General features: G+C 45.2%; 1 protein-coding gene across 2 annotated transcripts in view; it reads right to left on the bottom strand.

Moving 5' to 3' along the window:
* Positions 1-20,022, bottom strand: part of SLC18B1 (solute carrier family 18 member B1) — a 569,858-nt gene that overhangs the window by 404,569 nt on the left and 145,267 nt on the right. For both annotated transcript variants that reach the window (XM_086925400.1, XM_086925401.1), the window contains exon 6: positions 5,248-5,404. In XM_086925400.1, the coding sequence (XP_086781526.1) occupies positions 5,248-5,404 (157 nt within the window). The remainder of the gene's footprint in view (positions 1-5,247; positions 5,405-20,022) is intronic.

Raw genomic sequence — 20,022 nt, 5'->3', positions numbered from 1 at the left:
GGAGCATTGCATTGAAAATAAACACACTGAGAATGACTTAAAGTGGTCAATTCTATATGTTCTGCAACAGTCTAGACCCATCGACCATGATAAACTTCTACTAAAAAAAGAGGCCTACCTTATACTTAAGTTTAATAGCGCACTCAGCGGGCTCAACTCGCTTTCTGAAATATCTAGAGTGTGAGCTTTACCTAGTATAGTGCCTCCAAAAGAAAGGGTCGATGGTAATTGCGCGTATGTTTTCATATGTGGTTCAAATTCACCTTTTTTCACATCTAAATGATAGCCTTCTCTAGCGACCCCACTCTAAGATGGCCGCCAAGCAAGTAGCTATAAGTAGGTCAAAAACCACGTTACAACATGGCTGCCAAACTAAGTGAATGAGAGCTTTCTCTAGCGACCCTACTCTAAGATGGCTGCCAAGCAAGTAGCTATAAGTAGGTCCAAAACCATGTTACAACATGGCTGCCAAACTAAGTGAATGAGAGCTAGATGCCGAGTCACAGCTTGTTCAAGTAAGTCTAGAGCTAACATGGGTTTGATTTGCCACTAATATTGCAGTAGCCCCAGAAACCTAATAAAACGCTGTTATTTCCTCTAGGGAAAGCAAGCGCAAATAATAAGGACTGAGGAAAGCGGTGCCCACATGGTTAGAAAGCGTTTACCGCTGCAACCGATTAGAACACGAACAGCCCAAGCGAGAAATCCCTCAGAGCAGGTATGCCGAGTAGAGCAACGAGTGCCATACTCTCTCCGTCTGTGCATAAAAAGCGCGTAAAAAGTTATTCTCATTATTTTCAGGCTGTAATACAAGACTGAAAATTAACTCCCATTTGGTGGAAACGTAGGATCACGAGCATGATCAAGTAAGGTATGTTGATAACATATGTGCCCCATTCTGGTCTTAGAAAGTGAGCAAGAACAGGTCATGATACCTGCGTTTGTTTTTAGATCCCGAAAAGAAAAGAAACTCAGTCAGAACTAATACCCTACCCTTGACCGGCGGCTGCTGGTTCAACAGGTAATATGAGGAATCCGAGCTAAAATGTAGTTGGAAGCTAAACAACTGTCAGAAATGTAGCTAAAACAAGTTTTATTTTATACACTTGCAGATATCCCGTATTAAGACAGAGCCCTGATGAGAATCCGTAGAGTTGACATACCGGATTCGAAACGCGTTGGCGTAAAAAGATTAGCCATTTATTGGTTGAATGGATGAATGAATTAATTTGAAGTCTATTTTTCCTTTTTTGAACTGCCTACATTCAACTGTAGTGCATTGATTTATGATTGTCATCAAATTTATACTTTTGACTCTGGTCTTTATGGAATTACGGATGATTTTTTCTTCGTAGTATGAATATTTGAGTGTATATATATCAGAGCAATTCACTTTGTATAATACAACTAGTTATGTGTATGTGTATGTGTTTGTGTTGTAAATAATCGCGAATTGTAAATAATTGTATATAAGGTGTACACAACGATAAGGTTTCCCTTTCATACATCAATACTTAAAAAAAGACAAAAAACAAATAAATAATAAAAGGGTTTGAGTGATATACCCGAACGAACCAGGAAGTCTTTTATGGTTTGTTCGCTCAAAAATAGAGGATTTAAGTAAGTGTGTGGCTGGCAATTTGTTACTTAGTTATATTAATGGTCCAGCTAGCCCCACGTCCCAGGACCTGACTCCCCCATTCTTCAAACCTTAGGATGCAGGTGGCATACATGAACTCTCTGGTACCGCTGACTGAGCTCATCTGTCCTGGTGTTCAAAGAGCTTGACATATGCTGAACAACAGGAAAATCTCCTGGCTCTCCATCCAGGTCCAGAGACACAGAATCTCTTGGCAGAGGGTCCACAACCCAACCCAGCCCTGTTTGTTGTAATATTACAGTGGGGATGGCTTTGTCCTAGAACACCTGAACCAGCCCCCCTTTGATGGATGATAGGTATGCTTTTACAGCCAAACAGATCGTTCTCAGCTCCAACAAATTGTGGGAAAGCTGGGTCTCTGCTGGAGACCAGAGTCCCCTGATCTCCACCTCTCCTGCATGGCCACCCCAACCCAGAAGTGATGCATCTGTCACCACTGTGAGATCTGGGTGGGGAAGAGAGACCAATCTCAGCTGGCCCAATCTGTTTGTTAGCCATGCTGCAGGCCTGTTGCCTTACCCTCAGATATCCGGACTGAGCTGGAGAGATTCCACTGATGCTGCGCCCACTGGAACTACAGATCCTACTGCAGAGTCTGCATATGTCAGCAGGCATGATTTACCAGCAAGATGCAGGAGGCCATGAGGCCCAGCAGCCTCAGAGTCAGTCTCACCAAATTCCAGGATGGAGGATGAAACATCTATATCATAGCCTGAATATCGCCACTCTGGAGGATAGGACTAAAACTGCACTGTGTCCAGAATGGTTCAGATGAAAGAGTGGAGCACCCACTACATGGGCATAAGGAAGTGTAAGATCTCAGCTCCTGGCTTTTGACATCCCTCCTGAAGCAGCAATCCTAGAATGATAAAGGACAGATCACACATAGAAATGTTCTCACATTGAAAAACAAACTTCAGCTGCAGTTCTTCTCACTTCCATCAACTAAATGGCAGTGCTCAGGTAGATTAATCTGCAGCTCTTTGTTAAACGAAAGGTGCCATTGGAATTTTTAAGGTAGTCTGGTCTCTCCCTCCCACTTTAGTGTCTAGGTCTCTTTCCTCCAGCTACAGTAAAGCAGGCAATAGACTTCTACTGTCTGAGAAGTTATACTCCATCCATTGCCATGATAAGCCAAGGGCATCCAAATTCTTTACTTTGGTACTTAGGCAAAGCATTTGTGATGGACATTTTAAGGGTAAACATCAGAAGGTCTGATTTAGTGTCAGGATCTAATTTCAGTCTTTGCATTACACGTGTGCATTACTTACCCTGTATATACTCACACATTACTTTGATCATGACATTACTGCATCAATTCGACAACCTAAACTCTAGTTTCTTCCCTATATATGTAGTCAGCCACTACTTTATGCTACAAACCCCTCAGCTGATCAGCATTCAAGCTATAGCCTAGCAGTGGACTAACTGTTCAACTGATTCTGCAGCAAACATGCCTAATATAGCACTATCTTACATGTAAATACTGATAATTCTTTCTACAGTTTTGCATCCTCTAAGAAGGGCATGTCATTTCAAAATTGTACTGTATGCAACTAAAAATCTGCATGACAAATGTAACCTCGACTTAATACCTATCTATGCAACTAAAAACCTGCAAGAAAAATGTAACTGTGACGTAAAATCTATCTATTCTCCTTTTTTTGTTTGAATGACTCTTTTCATAGCTTTAAATCCTCTGTATTGCCTCCTCAGTCTACTCTCGATCATGTGCACAATTAAAATAATCTCTATTATTTTATTTGTGCAAACTGCTCACACCTGCACCCCCCAACCCCCATTTGGGTCAGGTCAGCAATTATTGAATCTTTTTTCCCTCTTTCTACTTAACTACGCTCTGTAGCAGTTCTGACTATAAAGAAATCTTAGAAAGGTTCTACTGTTGTTGCCTTTTTCTTTCTTTACCAGTATGTGCCTTTTCATCCTTGATTGTTCTCCTCACGTTGACTACAATTCCTCTCTTCACCTTAGTAACAATGTCAGCAATTACCTATGTTTAATCTCACTGCCTTTCTTGGGTCTGAATTTTTGTGCTCACATATTTGCACTTGACTACACTATATGCGTGGCTATTAGGGCTGTGAAAATACCCTGCACCTACCCAATCTTCAGCACTCCAATTGTTTCTTTCTGCTCCTTAGAGATAGAAGGAAAACCAGTGAAAAATATTGCCGGTGAATCCCTGGACACCTCGGCCTAGTTTCTCACGCTATTGGGTATGCATTTAATATGTAATCTCAGTCCTGACCTATGTAGGGATATATAGAGGAGTTTGACTCATATACACTGGGAATCAATGCTGTATTTTCTCAGCACATATGACATGTAGGTCCAATCAAGGCTATCAAATACCTGCACAATATCCAAGACAAAGTAGGCTCAGTGAAGATAAAGACAGAATGCCCCATCAAGAATATGGTAAAATCTTCTGATATTGATGGAGTTATTATGTTTAGAGATTAATCCACAATGGTTTTTGTGAATGAGATCAGGGAGTAACAGTAAAGGTGGTCTACCGTGATTTTACTCAGAATTTTATAGTTGAGAATCGAAAAAAGCCAATAGGATGCTGGGAGAGAGGGTAATTTCCTAGCTTCAATATTGGTACAACAATAGTCTCTCTTGTAGTTGTACGTAAAAAAGTTAAGGAGTTTGTGTTTTCGTACTGGGGCTTTAAAGGGGGAGCAGTCTGTCCTTGAAAGTAGCAAACAACTCTATGGGTAAGACATCCAAGTCTAGCTTCTTTACTTTGGGTAATGCAAGCTAATTTCTTGCTCCAAATTGAAGCTTCTAATGTCTCTCTTTGATCATGGTACTTGAGCAAGTGGTACTTATCCCATACATGTTTAGAGACCATCCCTTTAAGGGATTGGGTCTGCTCTATACAGAGAGGCTAACAATCACTTCAGCTCATGCCTTTTTTTCAGATCACTCTGGAGCATAACCTATAAACAATGTTTCTACCAGACTTTGCTAAGGTTCTAGCAGTAGTAGGACTTGTAGATTTAATAAATATTGCATTTTAATGGTTGCTCTGTAACAAATAGTGTTAAACAAATGCATACTGAGTTTCACAGTATTACGCCTTCTATTGCATTTACAAAACTAACATCTAATTGGTAAGATTTGTAAAACCAAATACAAGGCAAAATGTTAGATGAAAGTTAAAGGAGAGTATGGTTACTTATAAAGGAATGCATTGAAAACCAATGGTGTATAGATCTAGAACCAAGTTTTAACTGGTAATCAAAAAACGGATAAACTGGGGGAATCATACCGCAATGTCAGGACTCATACAGGGTGATTGAGACCACACCTATGGGATAAGAACACTTTTTATGTCTATAATCAGCTTATTTGGGTACCTTAAAACTATTCACAACCACTATGGAATCTAAAGAAATCAGGAAGTTAGAGCAAACATCAATGCATAGAAATCAAAGGTTTCATTAAAATGTCGACTCACATATTTTAAGCGGCAATGAACAACTGTGTAAAACGTTCATTATGTGAATCCACCAACATCTTCCACTTTCCAACAGGTACAATAAAATAAGGTTTCTTACCATATCTGGGTAAGAAGTACATGTTCAATGGCACCATGAATAGCACAGCAGATCCTACAGCAATGAAGGGAGTCTCATATCCAAAAGCCTGATATAAAATTCCTCCGATGGGAGGGCCCAAGACAAGGCCTAGCCCACCAAACATTTCCAGTGTTCCCTGAATGGATACATAAATAAAGTTTATGCTTTGTTGACACGCTTAAAATAACTTTGCAACTCATCTAAGGCAGATATTCATATGAACAGAAGTCATTTGGATGATACATATTCCAATGGAACAGAAAGAGTCATTTTATTGAATAAATGGATTCGTTGTGTTCAGGAAAACGTGAGTTTTCTCTGAGCGCAATGGAAGCAAATGAGAAATAAATAATCATTTAAACATCATGTAAACTATCCACTTGCCACAAGCACCATAAGAACTTGAAACTGTCAAGTGTTGTGCTTCATGACTTATGCGACTGTCCCCATCTCACTTTTGTGGTAAAATATTGACTTCTTTTAATGTTTTCTAATATTTATTCTGCCCAGCTACTGTACTACAGCCATCAAGTATGTTGTGTTTTTAAAGTAACATTCACCAGAGTTTGTGTGCACTGTAAATAAACAGAATTCCCTCCACTCTCTCGGGTTGATGGTCTAGTTTTGAAGAGAACTTTGGTCAACCGAGCCTTTTTTAGGTCTCGCCTACGCAGCGCGGATGCGTTGCTTAGGAAAGAGACCTGTAGCCATCAATTGCCTTTTCAGGCTAAAACGTGCACGCGTTCCATTGCCTTCAATGGCAATGCGTGCACGTGTGGCAATTCCCTTGTGGGAGTGAGGGAATAGCACAGCCCCCCTCCTCCCCCTGCCACCGGCAGTCTGCTGCGCTTGTAAACAGCGAAGAAGACTGTGACAACAAATCACTGAAAACAATGCAGGGCAGACATTTAGCGCCAAGAAGCGCTAGCCCCACCCCGACCAGGCTGCGCCAAGGACGGACTGCGGCGAGCCTGCACGTGCGGTGTAAAACTTTATAGACCATTCATCTGTTCTTTAAAAACGCAACATGCCCCATCACCTCCATTTGACGGGAAACCTGCAATCTCAAGGGTGAGATGTAAATGTAAATGTAATTTGTATATGTAAAGCGCACTAATACCCCAACAGGGGTGTCCTGGCTCTGTAACGCATACCGCTGTGGAACCCTTCCTGGCTTTTCCCTGTGAAATGTCCACTCCTGGGCACCCCCAAGGTGAAGCCAGGCATCCCAGTGCTGTTGGGGCCGTTGTGGAGATTAAGCAAGCTATTGCCCAGAGTTGCAGAGTGGCACCCATGATTAGAATAGGCATCGAGGCGAGAGTTATCAGGTCCGAGCAAATTGAGCCCAAGACCGGCCGAGGCTGCAATTGAACCCTGGTCCCGGGCCAGACCTCTGCATGAGGGTCTGCCGCTCTAACCATTGAGCCACACTTCTCCAGATGTGGCACGCCGATCGATGGCTGCCTCACAATTAAACGAGGTAACGAGACGCAGGGCAGATGGGTTTTTATTGCACTGTAAGATAAATGTAGTGTTAAATGTCTGACAACTTCCGAGAAGCAATCAGCAAAAGTTTATGAGTGCATAAAATCTCAAAGACCATACCTCGGGTATTTTTATATGTCCTCCACTTGAAGGCTTCTATAAATTCTGTGTTTGTTGCTACCCGTGGAAAGTTAGTGCGTGGAATGCTAAAGCTCGCCGGTTGCAGAAGAGTTTTCAGAAGGCGTTACCCACACAGAGGAGGGCGGGGCCTTTAGCACCACATGAGAAGGGAGGTTCACTCAGAGGCCCTCAGTCACGCTTGATATGCAGAAGAGGCAACAACAGCCCCGGTGGGAGAGACAGTGAAATGCATGCACAAAGTTACTGTTAAAGTTTCTTTCTTCTAAGCTATAGACTTTTGCAGAATGAATCAGGAGTTGTGTTGTTCTTCCTTTGACAGCAATGTCAGGTGTGTTTGCACTCAAAGGGATAACAGTTGACAATGCACACAACCTTTGAAGAACAGCACACATCCATGCAAGGGCTGAGGCAGGCTTTCTGTCCTCCTCCTCGACCTTTTCCCAGCAGGTGAATGGCTGAGCGAGGTGTCACTCACATGCCATCCGTTGCCTCACATGTGGCTCGACCTTGTTTAAAGTTTCCCTATTTCTTCTGGGGGAGACGTGTGGCGCTGCGGCTAGGGCGACTGACTCCGGAATCTGGGGATCATGGTTCGATTCCCCGGCACCGGCAGCAGATTAGCCCAGCACCATGAGACTCTGGGCAATAGCTTGCTTAATCTTCCTGACGGCCCCCAGCGCCTAGAGACCCTTACAGGTGATTGTGCACTTTATAAATGTGGTTTATTATTATTCTGCAGGCCACAACATGACAACGTAGCACAACCTTGTGCACGGTTATACAATGTAGTTTTGTTATGCACATGTGTTACAGTAGTAAAATAGCGAAGTTTCAATCTATACATTTTTGTATTGTGTGTTTCCTTCCATGAGATATGGGGCATATGTATGTAGGACAAGATTTGCGATTCGGAATTAGCGATTTTTACCGAATCGCTAATTCCGAATCGCAAATCGCGATGTATCAAAAAAATCGCAATTAATTAGCGATTCGGTAAAAATCGCTAATTAACTGCGAGAACGTAAAAAGCGATTCCTTAAACCGGAGAATTTCGCTAAACAGCCAATCGGAATACTGGTGCAGTCTGATGACATCACCACCAGGAAGTAACAGACTACCCATGCTGCAACAGTGTTTGTAGAGGGAGACTCACAGAGAGAGAGTGAGTGAGACTGAAGACAGCTCCAGGCACACCATGGCTGATTGTGGCAGTAAGGAAATGGCTGGGACACAGCAGCAGGAAGGAGAAAATGCCAGAAAGAGGAAAATGAAGTTTTCTGAGGCTGAAATTGAGACCCTCATTCAGGAAATGGTGCCCAACCACGATTTTCTATTTGGGAAAAGTTCCCTGAAGGTTCCAGAGGCCAGGAAAAGGAGGATTTGGGCTGAAATACAGGCAAAAGTAAATGCCCTGGGAGTCACTCACAGGAGTGTTGAGGTGCTACGCAAGCGCTGGTATGACCTGCGCCAGCGCTCCAAGGAAATGCTAGCTGCCAGGATGGAGCAGTCACAGCTCACCGGTGGGGGAACATCAACTGTGCCAGAATCTACACCACTGGAGGAACTTGCAGAGGGTACACTTGCACCAGAGAGCGTGACGGGCGTGGCTGACCTAGACAGCTCGGACCAACCAGCATCCACAGCAGGTAAGAATCATGCCATCACAACCCCAACCCCACCCCCCACACCCCCTGCAGCAACCTAGAGGGTAGGGGAAGCACATTCAAAGCCAAAGCAGTCCCAAAGGCAGTCAGAGCAATGCATTATGGGAGATGTAGTGAAATGTAAATCTAAGTTATGTTAAGCAGCCACGCTAGTCCAAATTTGCCTGTGCAGGTCAGGAAAGGGAAATTAATCAGTAATGTAGACCCAAAAGTTTTAGAAATTTATTTCCAAATAGTAAATGAAACAAATAATAATGTGTGATGTTCTGTCCACAGCACCAGCAATTACCCAGCCCACAGGCAGTGGAACATTGAGGGACCATCCAGACTCCGGAGATGCAGGGCATGAGCCAGATACAGATGGGGAGGATAGCCCTGTCAATCCTCCCAAGAGACGGAGGCGGCACGTAGTGAGGCCACTGCCACCAATGGAGGACGAGGCAGAGGACAATAATGCTAATCTGCAGTCCCATGAAGCACAGCCACAGCATGAGTCCAGGCCTCAGGACAGGCAACGTCCACAGGGCATTGGAAGACGCAGACAACGCAGAGCCAGCAGCTTGGCTGATCAGGAAGATGATACTGTCTTTGCAGGCTTGGAATTAAATATGCTCCAGGTGCAGCGCCTGCAAGCTAAAAACATCAAGTCATTACAACGTGAAATGAGGGCAGGGCTCAGGGACATACAAGGAGAGGTGAGGGACGCCATGCACGAGCTATGTGGGGAGCTGCGTGCAGAACGTGCTGCAATGCGTAGGAAGCAGGACCGCTTGGACCATTATACACGGGCCATCAATAGATTGGCCTCTGCCATCAACGTGTCTTCCAGGCGCAGCATTCTCATGCAGCGTGAGTTTGCACATGGCATGCAAGACATCGCCACTGCAGTAGTGCAGGCAACATCCGCTGTGGATGAGCTGAGGGCACTCCGTACAGCTGGCCCAGGAGTACTAACTCCCAGTGAGGAGGATACACAGTCTGTGCAGAGCAACAATACCCCACCACCCATCCAGGAGAGGCGCCGTAGTGGCAGGAGCAGTCGCCCTACTACGCACAATTAGGAAGACTTTGACATCACACGTTATATTTTTGCACTGTGACTGGAACATGTGCTCTACATTTTAAGTGTGATTAGTTGCCACAGAGGATATGTGGCATTGTTTATCATGCTAAATAAAAACATTTGCAACATTAGAAGTTGTTGTTGTGTCATTATTCCTTACCTAGAAGTAGTTGCGCATGATCTCATCACGCCTCTGTTGGCCAGCTGCAGCACCAGCTACACCAGCTGCCATGCGTCCAGGTCCAGGCCCCTCCACGTCAGAGGAATATGATTTGCTCAACACCACTGCCGTGCCTTTCCTTGTGGCGATGTTGTGCAGCATGGCGCATGCTACAACAATTTTGCAGCACGTTTCTGGGCGTATTGTAGCGCTCCTCCACTTTTATGGATGCAGCGAAATCTGCTCTTCAGTATGCCGAATGTTCTTTCAATGGTGGCTCGTGTGCTAATGTGTGCCCGATTGTATCTCCGCTCACCAGGAGTTGTAGGATTGAGGTAGGGTGTCAAGATGAAGTCCCGGACTGCATAGGCACTGTCACCTGTGGATGGATAGGTAAATGGTTAGTGGCTGATATGGACATGTCAGTCAGTGGTAATGTGCCCTATGTGTACAAGCATTTACCTAGCAAGTATCCCTCGCCAAATTCACCTCTGGAGAGTCTACGGTATAGCCCACTGTGTCTGAACATAAATGCGTCATGTGTGCTGCCAGGATGCTTCGCTACTATATCAGTAATGATATTTTTGGCATCACACACCACCTGTATGTTTAGTGAATGGTAGCATTTCCTGTTCCTATATATATACTCATTGTGTGAGGGGGGTAAAATGGCAATATGTGTCCCATCAATACATCCTATGACGTGGGGGAATTGGGCAATGTTGTAGAAGTCCAGCGTGGTCTGGGCTAGTTCCTGTGGGGTGCTGGGGAAGTCTATGTGGTGTTGTATTCTGTGTACCATGGCATCCAGGAATGCATGGAAAAAGCGCGACAGTGCACTTTGTGACACCCCTCCTACTGAGGCTATCACCCCCTGAAAACTACCTGAGGCCAGCAGGTGTAGTGAACACAGGACCTGGATGTGTGTGGGGATGGCTTGTGTCCTGCGTATGGGGTGTTCTAGATAGGGTCTGAGCTCTTCAATTAAATCCATGATACTGTCTTCCTCCAGTCTGTAATGGGTTAGATGTCCTCCTCTGTGCACTGGTAGATGGTGATGCGGTCACGGAATGTCCTCTTCTGGCACCTCCTCCTCTGCGTAGCAGCTCTCAGTCTTCGCCTCCTCACAATGACGTACAGCCCAGCCATTGTGGAAAGAGTCAGTTGCATTGTGGGATTCCTTATATACTTTGCACCTGGTTACCACCTGCTCCCACTTGGTGGTAATTGCGATTTCCTATTTAGCGATTTTGGTGATTTCGCAATTTGCGATTTTTTGATACATACCATTGCGATTCCTTATTAGCGATTTCTTTATTTGCGATTTTCGCTAACTGCATGGTCGCAGAATAAGGAATCGCAATGGAATTCGCAGATTTGTGGATCACGCAATTTAAGGAACCGCTATTATTGCGATTCCTTAAATTGCGATGCTTTTTTCCTTCATACATTGGAAATTGCTAGTTTTTGGTTGCAAACGCTATTTTTTAGCGATTCGCAGCGTTTGCGATTAAAATTAGCTTCATACATATGGCCCATAGTGCTGATTTACTTACTCAATGCCTCGCACTTCAATTTCAATACAATCTTGCCTTTTGGGCTTACGGGATCTCCTCGAGTTGCAGCACCTAACTTGCACCTTAATTGTATTTACTTCCAATGCTTACTGCAGTAAACATATTTGGGGTTATTTTTTAGTGTGTCATAATACGTCACTGTCGCCCAGTTGTTATTGGCTTCACTGTGCCATTCTGTCTCTGCAGCAGCGTGTGTGATGGCCGGGGCACGTCGTGTGCCAGCTGTTGTGCTTTCAGGCAGCGGGCAACTTGAAACAGCATGTCATATTTGCCTCAGACACAGTCCTTGTTGACATCACAGTGGAGCAGGGGCGAAACACAGGCCCCTGCAGCCCCAGCGGTGCGGGGGGGCCCTCACCCTCCAGGGGGCCCCGTCAGCACGGCACTTCTGCTGGGGAGCTCTAGATTGAGTCTGGAGGGGTCCCCTTCACGTACCCTGCACGGGGGCCCCCTCAAGGTTCATTACGCCACTGCAGTGGAGCAAGGCATTCCCTTGCAGTCCCTCTGCTGCGGTGTTTGCACAGCAAACAGAGGGCAAATAACAAGCAGCAGTTGGACTTCTGGGCACATGTACCTTCTCGCTGCAGCACAGTGCAGACATTTGAATTATAATCGTACTAAATTAAGTTTGGCGACGTCTTTATTTTTATAGATGAGCAGTGAATTTTGAATTAAAAGTAAATTTTTCACCCCATCCACGAGCGCCTACGACCGCAGCCCCCATTCAGTGTCATCATTGAGCGCTTCCTTATGTAAGCCAGTACACCCAAAAAGGCTTTTTTTGTAAAATATACCTTTTTTAAAGGGGCAGAAGGAGTACAGAAGATATTTATTAATATTTATTAATATCTTTCAGACAGAAGGCGGAAGTAGTACATTGGCTGTGCTGTTCTCATGTTTATTTGTTGCCCATGTTATAACCAGTGGCACCGGTCCGCAGTGGTTGTTGTTGGGCAATGGCTGCCTCTAGTGGGTCCAGCAAGGCTCTAAGCAGGCCTTCTGCATCCTGTGAATAGTTCCAAGGGTGGTACTGACGTCAACTTTACAGGCAGTGACAGGGTTCGTGCTGCTCAAGGGCCTGTCTGCTGTGTGCAAGGCAGTAGCACCGGGTGAGTAGATGCAGGAGGAAGAACATGCTGTTGTCCTTCTTGGGCCGTGAAAGGCAACGTGAGAAGCTCCTGGTGCTGTCTTCCTCCAAGCTCAAGGAAAGCCTGATAGTGCTCGGACCATAGCAGAAGAAAACAAAAAGGAAAGTTGTGGAATCCTGGTAGTAATCTCTGCCACTTGTAATTACTCAGGGCCGAATTCTAGTTGCCCACTATTCTGCTCTAGATGGAGAGGACACCAGCCTTAAACAAGCCAGACTCCGAGGCCAGACCCCCTCCACAGGGGAGCACAAGCTGCTTAGCCTGATTTCAGCCTCTGTAGCTCCCAACAGTGAGGTATCGCTTGATTTCCATGACCCAGCCATCAAATGACCCATGTCTGGGAACACCTATTACACTTATGGAGTCACAGTGGAAAACAACAACATTGGCATAGCCAATGGGTCTAGCCTTTGGGACCTTATAAGTGTTTAGCCATGCAACACTTGAAGTTGTTGCACCAAGGATTTTGTGTTGGATAACTAAATACTGATAAGATCCCAAAAGCGAGACCTATTGGCTATGCCAATGCTTGTTACTTAAATACAATCCAGAATAAATGTATAATTTAACCTCTTAAATTCTCTTTTAAATGACCTGGGCTGGCATGTTGTGTTGCCATCCCATTTCTTTTTTGCTGTATGTGGAAGCAGGATTAGTACATAAAACTATTGGCTCAAACTATTCAAACTGTTTCCTAGTGTATCCCCAATTAAAGTCAACCACACTCCTAGACTGTTTAGACTTCTGGACACCTAGCATGGGAAGACTAACACATGTACATAGATTTCCATGAAGCGATTCACAGAAGGCAACAGGACTGTAAAAAGATTTCAAAAGGACAATGGTTATACGACAGAACTTGAATGCCAAAGGCGAAACAGGCGGTAAATACAATAATCGTGCAGAAAGCAATGATCTTTTGTAGACCAAATGGCTGTGAAGCAAACTCGCGCAAGCTTCATTGTTTCAAGGCACTGAACATAAATGATAGATGCATTGAATACAGACCCAGTTACTGCTAACCTGAAGTGCTTCTCCCATTGCGACCCACCCTGTGCTGCTTTAGAGTGGGAATCATGGAGCGGAGTGTACCTAGCATTTCCTCTTGATTCTGCGGGGATTCCTCCTAACTTTATATCTGGACCCCAAGAGTAAAGACACGAAGTAGTGAGTTTAAAAACAAACCTATAAAGTGCACAGTTTATTCCAACGCTACAAAAACAACTGTTAATGGGAATTAGCATTCAGCTCCTGCACATAGCATTGAGGGCACAATATGCAGTAGTTGCATGCTCACGTCAATCACCAGTTTGTACCCTCACTAGGTAGCCGCAGCACTCCTGCGAGGCTTTCACAGAGTATACAGTAGGTTTCTGAAAGTAAATTAGGCAGGATCGGGTCCTCCTTTGACAGTTGCCCTTCCCGTCCAGTAACTCGTTTCTAATCTCTCAAGGCCCCCGTGGTGTGTACACAACCACAGAGAAAGGACCTGAAAGGAGGGGAAGACCTCACACAGTCTTTCCACCCTCCCTATCCAGGGATCTAGGCAGCTGCCCGCGTTCAGGCGGTGTGCTGCAGCTCAAGACCCCAGGTATGTGCACAGCACAGATGGGAGACACCTGCACAGCCCACGTGGGCGGTGGACCTCCCCTAGTAAAGGACTGTCTGTCCACGACCTTGCGGTTCAGCAACCGCACTGGAATCTTCTTCCGATGGGCAGAGCCCTAACATCAGGTGACGGCGGAGTTCCTCTGCTGCCCTTACAGCAACTCCCCCGGTGAGACTCAAGCTGACTGGCACCCTTCTCTTGCTCCTCGAGGTGAGAGGCATGTGCAACTGGTTACTTGGATCCCGCGAGGCTCCTGCTCCCTCGGGAATAGCACTGGCAGGACGTGCATTCTCCAGCACTGCAGGGGCAGTCCTCGCTTCCTTCTGGGTCCTCGGCAACTTGCTGGAGGCTTGAGGCTAGATAGTAGGCAATGCCTGGAGGTTTCCTGTGTTCGCTCAGCAGGCGAGTGACTCCGTTTCGATTGCAAGAGCTTTTCTCTCCCTCTGGGCTTCACTTAGAAGTCCTTCACGGCAGAGCTTCTGGTATTTGGAAAGCAAAGCACTTAACCTGTGCTGCGAGGAACATGACAGCATTCACTAGATGCTGGCTGGGGATTTCAAAGGCCTTCTGTCCCCCAGGGCCTTACAATATGGTGTGGCAGAGCTCGGTGTACTTTTTACAAAACCAAGCGCTGAGTTTCACCTATGTAAAACACAGGCGACTTCCATGAAATAAGGCGCTCTGGCAGTTTTCCAATTAAACAACAACAACATTAAAAAATGAAAAACAGTCCAATCCTTCTCCTACACCAGGCTGGACACTTTACGATCCAGCAAGGTTCTTTCTTGAAATCTTTTATGTCCCTGAGAATTCCAACAAGAGGCCAGCACACACAAGCCCTTGGAGATTCTTCTCAAGCAGGATACCACAGCAGGGCAAAAAGATTCAGTGCTTTTCTTCCACCATAGATAGAAGCAGCAACTGCAGGCCAAACCACCACTCACTCAGAAAAGGCAGCACTTCTCACACAGTCCTTCCACTCTTCTTCTTGGCCAGGGCCTTTTGTTCCTTGAAGTAATCTAACGTCCTGGGGTTTTAGTTTCAATACTTATACCCCATTTTGTCAGTATTCTCTTTGCTGTAAGGGTCTCTTAAACTAGTCCAAACCAGTCCAGTCCTCCCTGGTGCAGCATAACCACAGTGGGTGGAGACAGCATTGTGAAAAGGAGACACAGCCTATTCAGGTACAAGCGAAACTCCTCCAACCACTCTAAATATAGACAAGGTCTATTCAGCCCGGCGATTAGTCACCCAGGCAAGGCAGGACACACCTCAACCTCCCCCCCATGACTGTCTAGAGTGAATGCACATCCCCAGCTCCTCTCACTCAAACACCAGACACTGACTACACAGTCAGAGGTACACAGGATGGTGAAGTAAGTAAAAAGTGGGATTTTCAAACACAGAATCTAAAAATCACCTCCACCTAAAGGTGCGTTAATAAATTCTAAGTTCCCAGAGCCTAAACTCCATTCCTCTATCTTGTCCGAAGGGAAAGTAATACTTGTAATATGTTACAAAGCAACTCCTGTGTTAGCCTTTCAATAGTAAAAAACTAAAAACAAGGGGGCATATTATCAAGATAGGGCCTTACATTATCGCCGCTTTTATCGGCAGGAAACTGCTGATAAAGCGGCGGTAATGGGCTTGATAATATGCTCCATGAATTCCAATTGAAGCCCATGTTACATGTCTTCACATCTAACATGGGCTTCGATTGGAATTCATAGAGCATATTATCAAGCCCATTATCGCCGCTTTATCGGCAGTTTCCTGCCGATAAAAGAGGCGATAATTTAAGGCCCTTCCTTGATAATATGCCCCACAGTATTTCACTATCAGGACATGTCACATACACCAGTACATGCCCTACCTTTCACATATACTCCACCCTGCCCATGAGGGTACCTTGGGAGGCCTTACATGTAAGGAAGGGGAAGGATTGGGCTTGGCAAGTGGGTGAATTTGCCAGGCAACATGGCAGGATTATAACTGCATGCACAGACACTACAGTGGTAGGTCTGAGACATATTTACAGGGCTAATCATGTGGGTGTCACAACCAGTACTGAAAGCCTACTAGTAGCATTTGATATACAGACCCTGGCGCACATGGTGCACTTTATTAGGGACTTACCAGTAAATCAAATATGACTCTCATGGATAACCAATTATTGTGACAATTTATACGGAGACCATATGCACTTTAGCACGGATAAGCAGTGGTAAAGGGCCCAGAACCCTATAGCCAATGAAAGCAGGGTCAGAAAAGTAGGAGGCAAAAGGAAAAGAGTTTGGGGATAAGACTGCAAAAAGGGCCATATCTAAAACAATCCTTAATGTATATTTCTTCTAACAAACATTTAAACAAATTCCATAAACAAATATATTGGTGTACCTCTGAACTGCAGCATTGTTCTACTACACACAGTCACCTCAAATTGTTTGGGGAGTTCAACCAATTTAAAAACATGTTAAATGGTTTACAGACAATGAAAACCTAGGTGGGCAACAAAAGCCTAGAATTTAACAGGACAGCGATTTAAGTTCTTGTCCATGTCACACAATGCCCCCTATTCAAATAATCTTCCTGTGGACCCTTTCCCACTTTCTTCATTTATAGGGTTCCCATCACAACTAAAGTAAGAAATCTTGGGATCATTTGACCTAAGCCTCCCCACTCAAATTGGAGCAGTAGTAAAAGCAACATTTTTACAAATGATTCTACTCAAATGAAACAATGCATATGTCTTCCCAAAACGTTGTATTATAGTTCTAGGAGCACTAGTTAATGTCGTTTCTTTAAGATTATGAGCTCTAGGGTCCCTAGGACCCTCAAGGTTCTGGGCGGACTTTAAACAGGAATTACGCACGCTGCTGGGAGGTGTTAATTAGATGGCAGACAAAGTGCATTCTCCCCCCTCCACACTGCATGCTTTACATGGACCCAATTCAACATCAAACTCTGGAGTCATGCTTGAGTCATGGTCAATTACTTCATTGACCCACCATTCTCTTTATTTATTCGCAAAAATATTCCATCACAGTATTTAAGAGTAAACTTGCACTTATATACAAATATACACACATTTACCGCCCATTCTCCAATGGGCCTTTCATTTGACTTCAGGGTTGCGCCAGCAGGCCACAATCCAGATCACCTGCTCCCTTAACGTTAACCCCCTTCCGGTCAACAGAGCCGCAGGTGAGGAATGCGCCCACTTGGGCAACCAGCGGCCTCCGGGGTAGGGCTGAAGAGCCAAGGCCACCAGCAGGTCAGCCCCAGCTCTCCCGCCAGCCCAGAGTCCATAATGATTTATCAAACCTGTTCAGAGGTAAAAACTGTCACTAGACAAGAAGTTCCCGTGGTATTCTTGTCCGGAACCCCGCTACTGCCCTAACCGAACTCCTTATTAATAGGGATGGGTGGGTGGGTGTCTTCTCTAGGAGGCGTCCGACTCCTGGGCGGTCAGCGGACAAAGAGGGGGCCTCTAAGCTGGTCTCGGGCTTTTATGCCTCGCGCTCTACCACTACTTCCGGGGCGCTCCGCCGTCCCTTGTTCCTATTGGTCCTGTCGCCGTGTCCACTTCCGAGTCGCCTGACTCGGAAGTGAACCTACTCCGGGTCGGCCCTTTGGCTGCCACTAACGACGCCATTCCCCGAGGGGGTTGGCGCCTTGCAGTGTGGCTATTAAAGACATGACGTAATTCATGCAGTTGTGTGATTGTATGCTGAAGAATTAAGATGTCTGATGCAGACTTCCATGTGTGGCGTATTTCATTTGCATGCTCCCGGCTGGGGAGGACAATACAGTCAATGCCGTTCTCAACTCCAGCAATGTCTTATTTGCTGATCACCCCGCATAGCAGAGAGACTGTAAAGGATGAACATGCTGAAGGCTGCCACAACTCCAGGCTAAAAAAACACAAAAAAGTACCGGATACCCAATTAAGAATCTCCACCTACTTCTCATGATGAAAATAATCAAATTCAAGATTCTCTGTCTGATCTGCAAGTTTAAGATGCCTAATAACCACACCAACTACCAGGCACAAGAGCAGAGGTGCCGGGAAATTTGCAGTGGTGGCACCCATTTCAGGGTAAACATCTCCAAGACACCCACAATGCTAAATATGTTATACTTTTCAGCAGTGGCGGCTGGTGAACTTTCAAATAAGTGAGTCATAAATGCCTACACTGCATGGTCCCTAGTGATCATAGTGAGCGTGGCCAAAGCTCCTGATGTGAGTTTGAGGGTTCGCCTCTTCCCCAAGAAATGTTAGCAAAGAAATGCACATGCCAACCCCTCCATCTATAGCAGTAACGATTTATTTAACACACACAAAGTTTGACTAGTTGATCTGAGGAGAAACCATTGAAATATACTAAAAGCTCACTCTGTGCCAACGAGAACTATGTACTTCACTGGCTTTGCTAACCAGAAAATACTACTAAGAGAGATAATACGATTGCAAAAAGAGAAACAGAGGTAATTAACTTGTCAGAAGAGGACAATGCCTGTATTACAGCCTTTTGATATGACTGTGATGCGTCAGCAGTGACTGACTGATCTATGGCAGTGCACCAAGAGAAACACAGACAATAATAAAAAACTGCACCCAGAACATGCCCTGTGCAGGCAGGACCATAATGTTTCCTTAATTTACCAAACAGAGTAGCACAGTGGCATCGTATGGCCACCTTGGGCTCTAATGCAACCAAGAAAATTGGGCCTCCCTGTCCCGACTGGCTGTGAAAACAGCAATTAACTGGGTTGGAAAGGGCCCCTCACACTACAGGGCACCAGTGCAACTGCACCTGTTGCACTATTCGTAGCTACACCCCAAATGTAACAGGAGAGTGCACAAATGTAATTTCAAGTGCTATCAGCTCCTCTGAATCACAGTTTTTTCTTTGCATTCTGTATTGTGGGGGTGGCGATTTCACGAAGAAATAAGCAGTATTATCACCAAAGCAAGAAATAGCCAGTTGCATGGAATCAGAGAACGTGATAGCTCTGTAAATGGCGCAGTCAGAGTATTTCACCAATTTAACAGACTTCAGATTTTTTAATATATGGCTGTAATGTTGCTGTTTCCCCCAAATGACTCGCTCGACACAGGTTGCAGGTAAGTAAATATTTTTATTCTAATACTCCCAGAGAGTGCTGGGTACACGTCCGCACTCTAATCGGGCTGAGCACTCAATGCTCAAAATGGCGGTTATGCTCTACGTCGCTACACTGCTGCGTAACGACTAGAGCGCAACACTACATATCTCCCATCTTTATAGATTGACAAACAACTGAGATGAAAGTCTCAAAGTCTATCTGCCTGCCAGCCCATTCACTCCACCCATCTCATAGTCTCTGTACTTCGCAGGTCTTACCACAGTTCTCCCAGCACGGGTGTGTCTCACCGGGGTAGCGGAGGGACTCTCAGTACTTTCCCCAGGAATTCGTAATCCCATTTTTTTTCCAACTCTTCTCCTCTCTCTCCTACTCCAGAGTTCACCTCGCCTTGATGGGACAATGTCATTTTGTTGACCATGATGGTGTTCAGAACTGAGAGTCTTCTTTTTTAGTCCACTGCAGTATCTTGTTGCACTTGGACATCCGATTTTGGGACCAAATGTTCCCATCACTCTGTTATATACTTCCTTTACTTGCAAGGGCGCACTGAACTTGCTGTCCCCCTTTCTTCTCAACTTGGCCAGTTTGACTATGACCCACACTCCTTTCTCTAACTCTGTCTCCTTCACATTACGCCTTTTGTTGAAGTGTTCTGTATATATTCTCTGTGGTCTTTCCAAATTGTGGTGGACTACCGCAGGGGACCATTTGCTTGTGATGGTACGTTCCTTCCACGCGAGATTGTCCTTAGTGAAAGGGTCACAACCTCTTAGGATT

The sequence above is a fragment of the Lissotriton vulgaris genome, chromosome 6, assembly GCF_964263255.1.
Source record: "Lissotriton vulgaris chromosome 6, aLisVul1.2, whole genome shotgun sequence".
Taxonomy (NCBI): domain Eukaryota; kingdom Metazoa; phylum Chordata; class Amphibia; order Caudata; family Salamandridae; genus Lissotriton; species Lissotriton vulgaris.
This window is presented reverse-complemented; position numbering and strand designations above follow the sequence as displayed.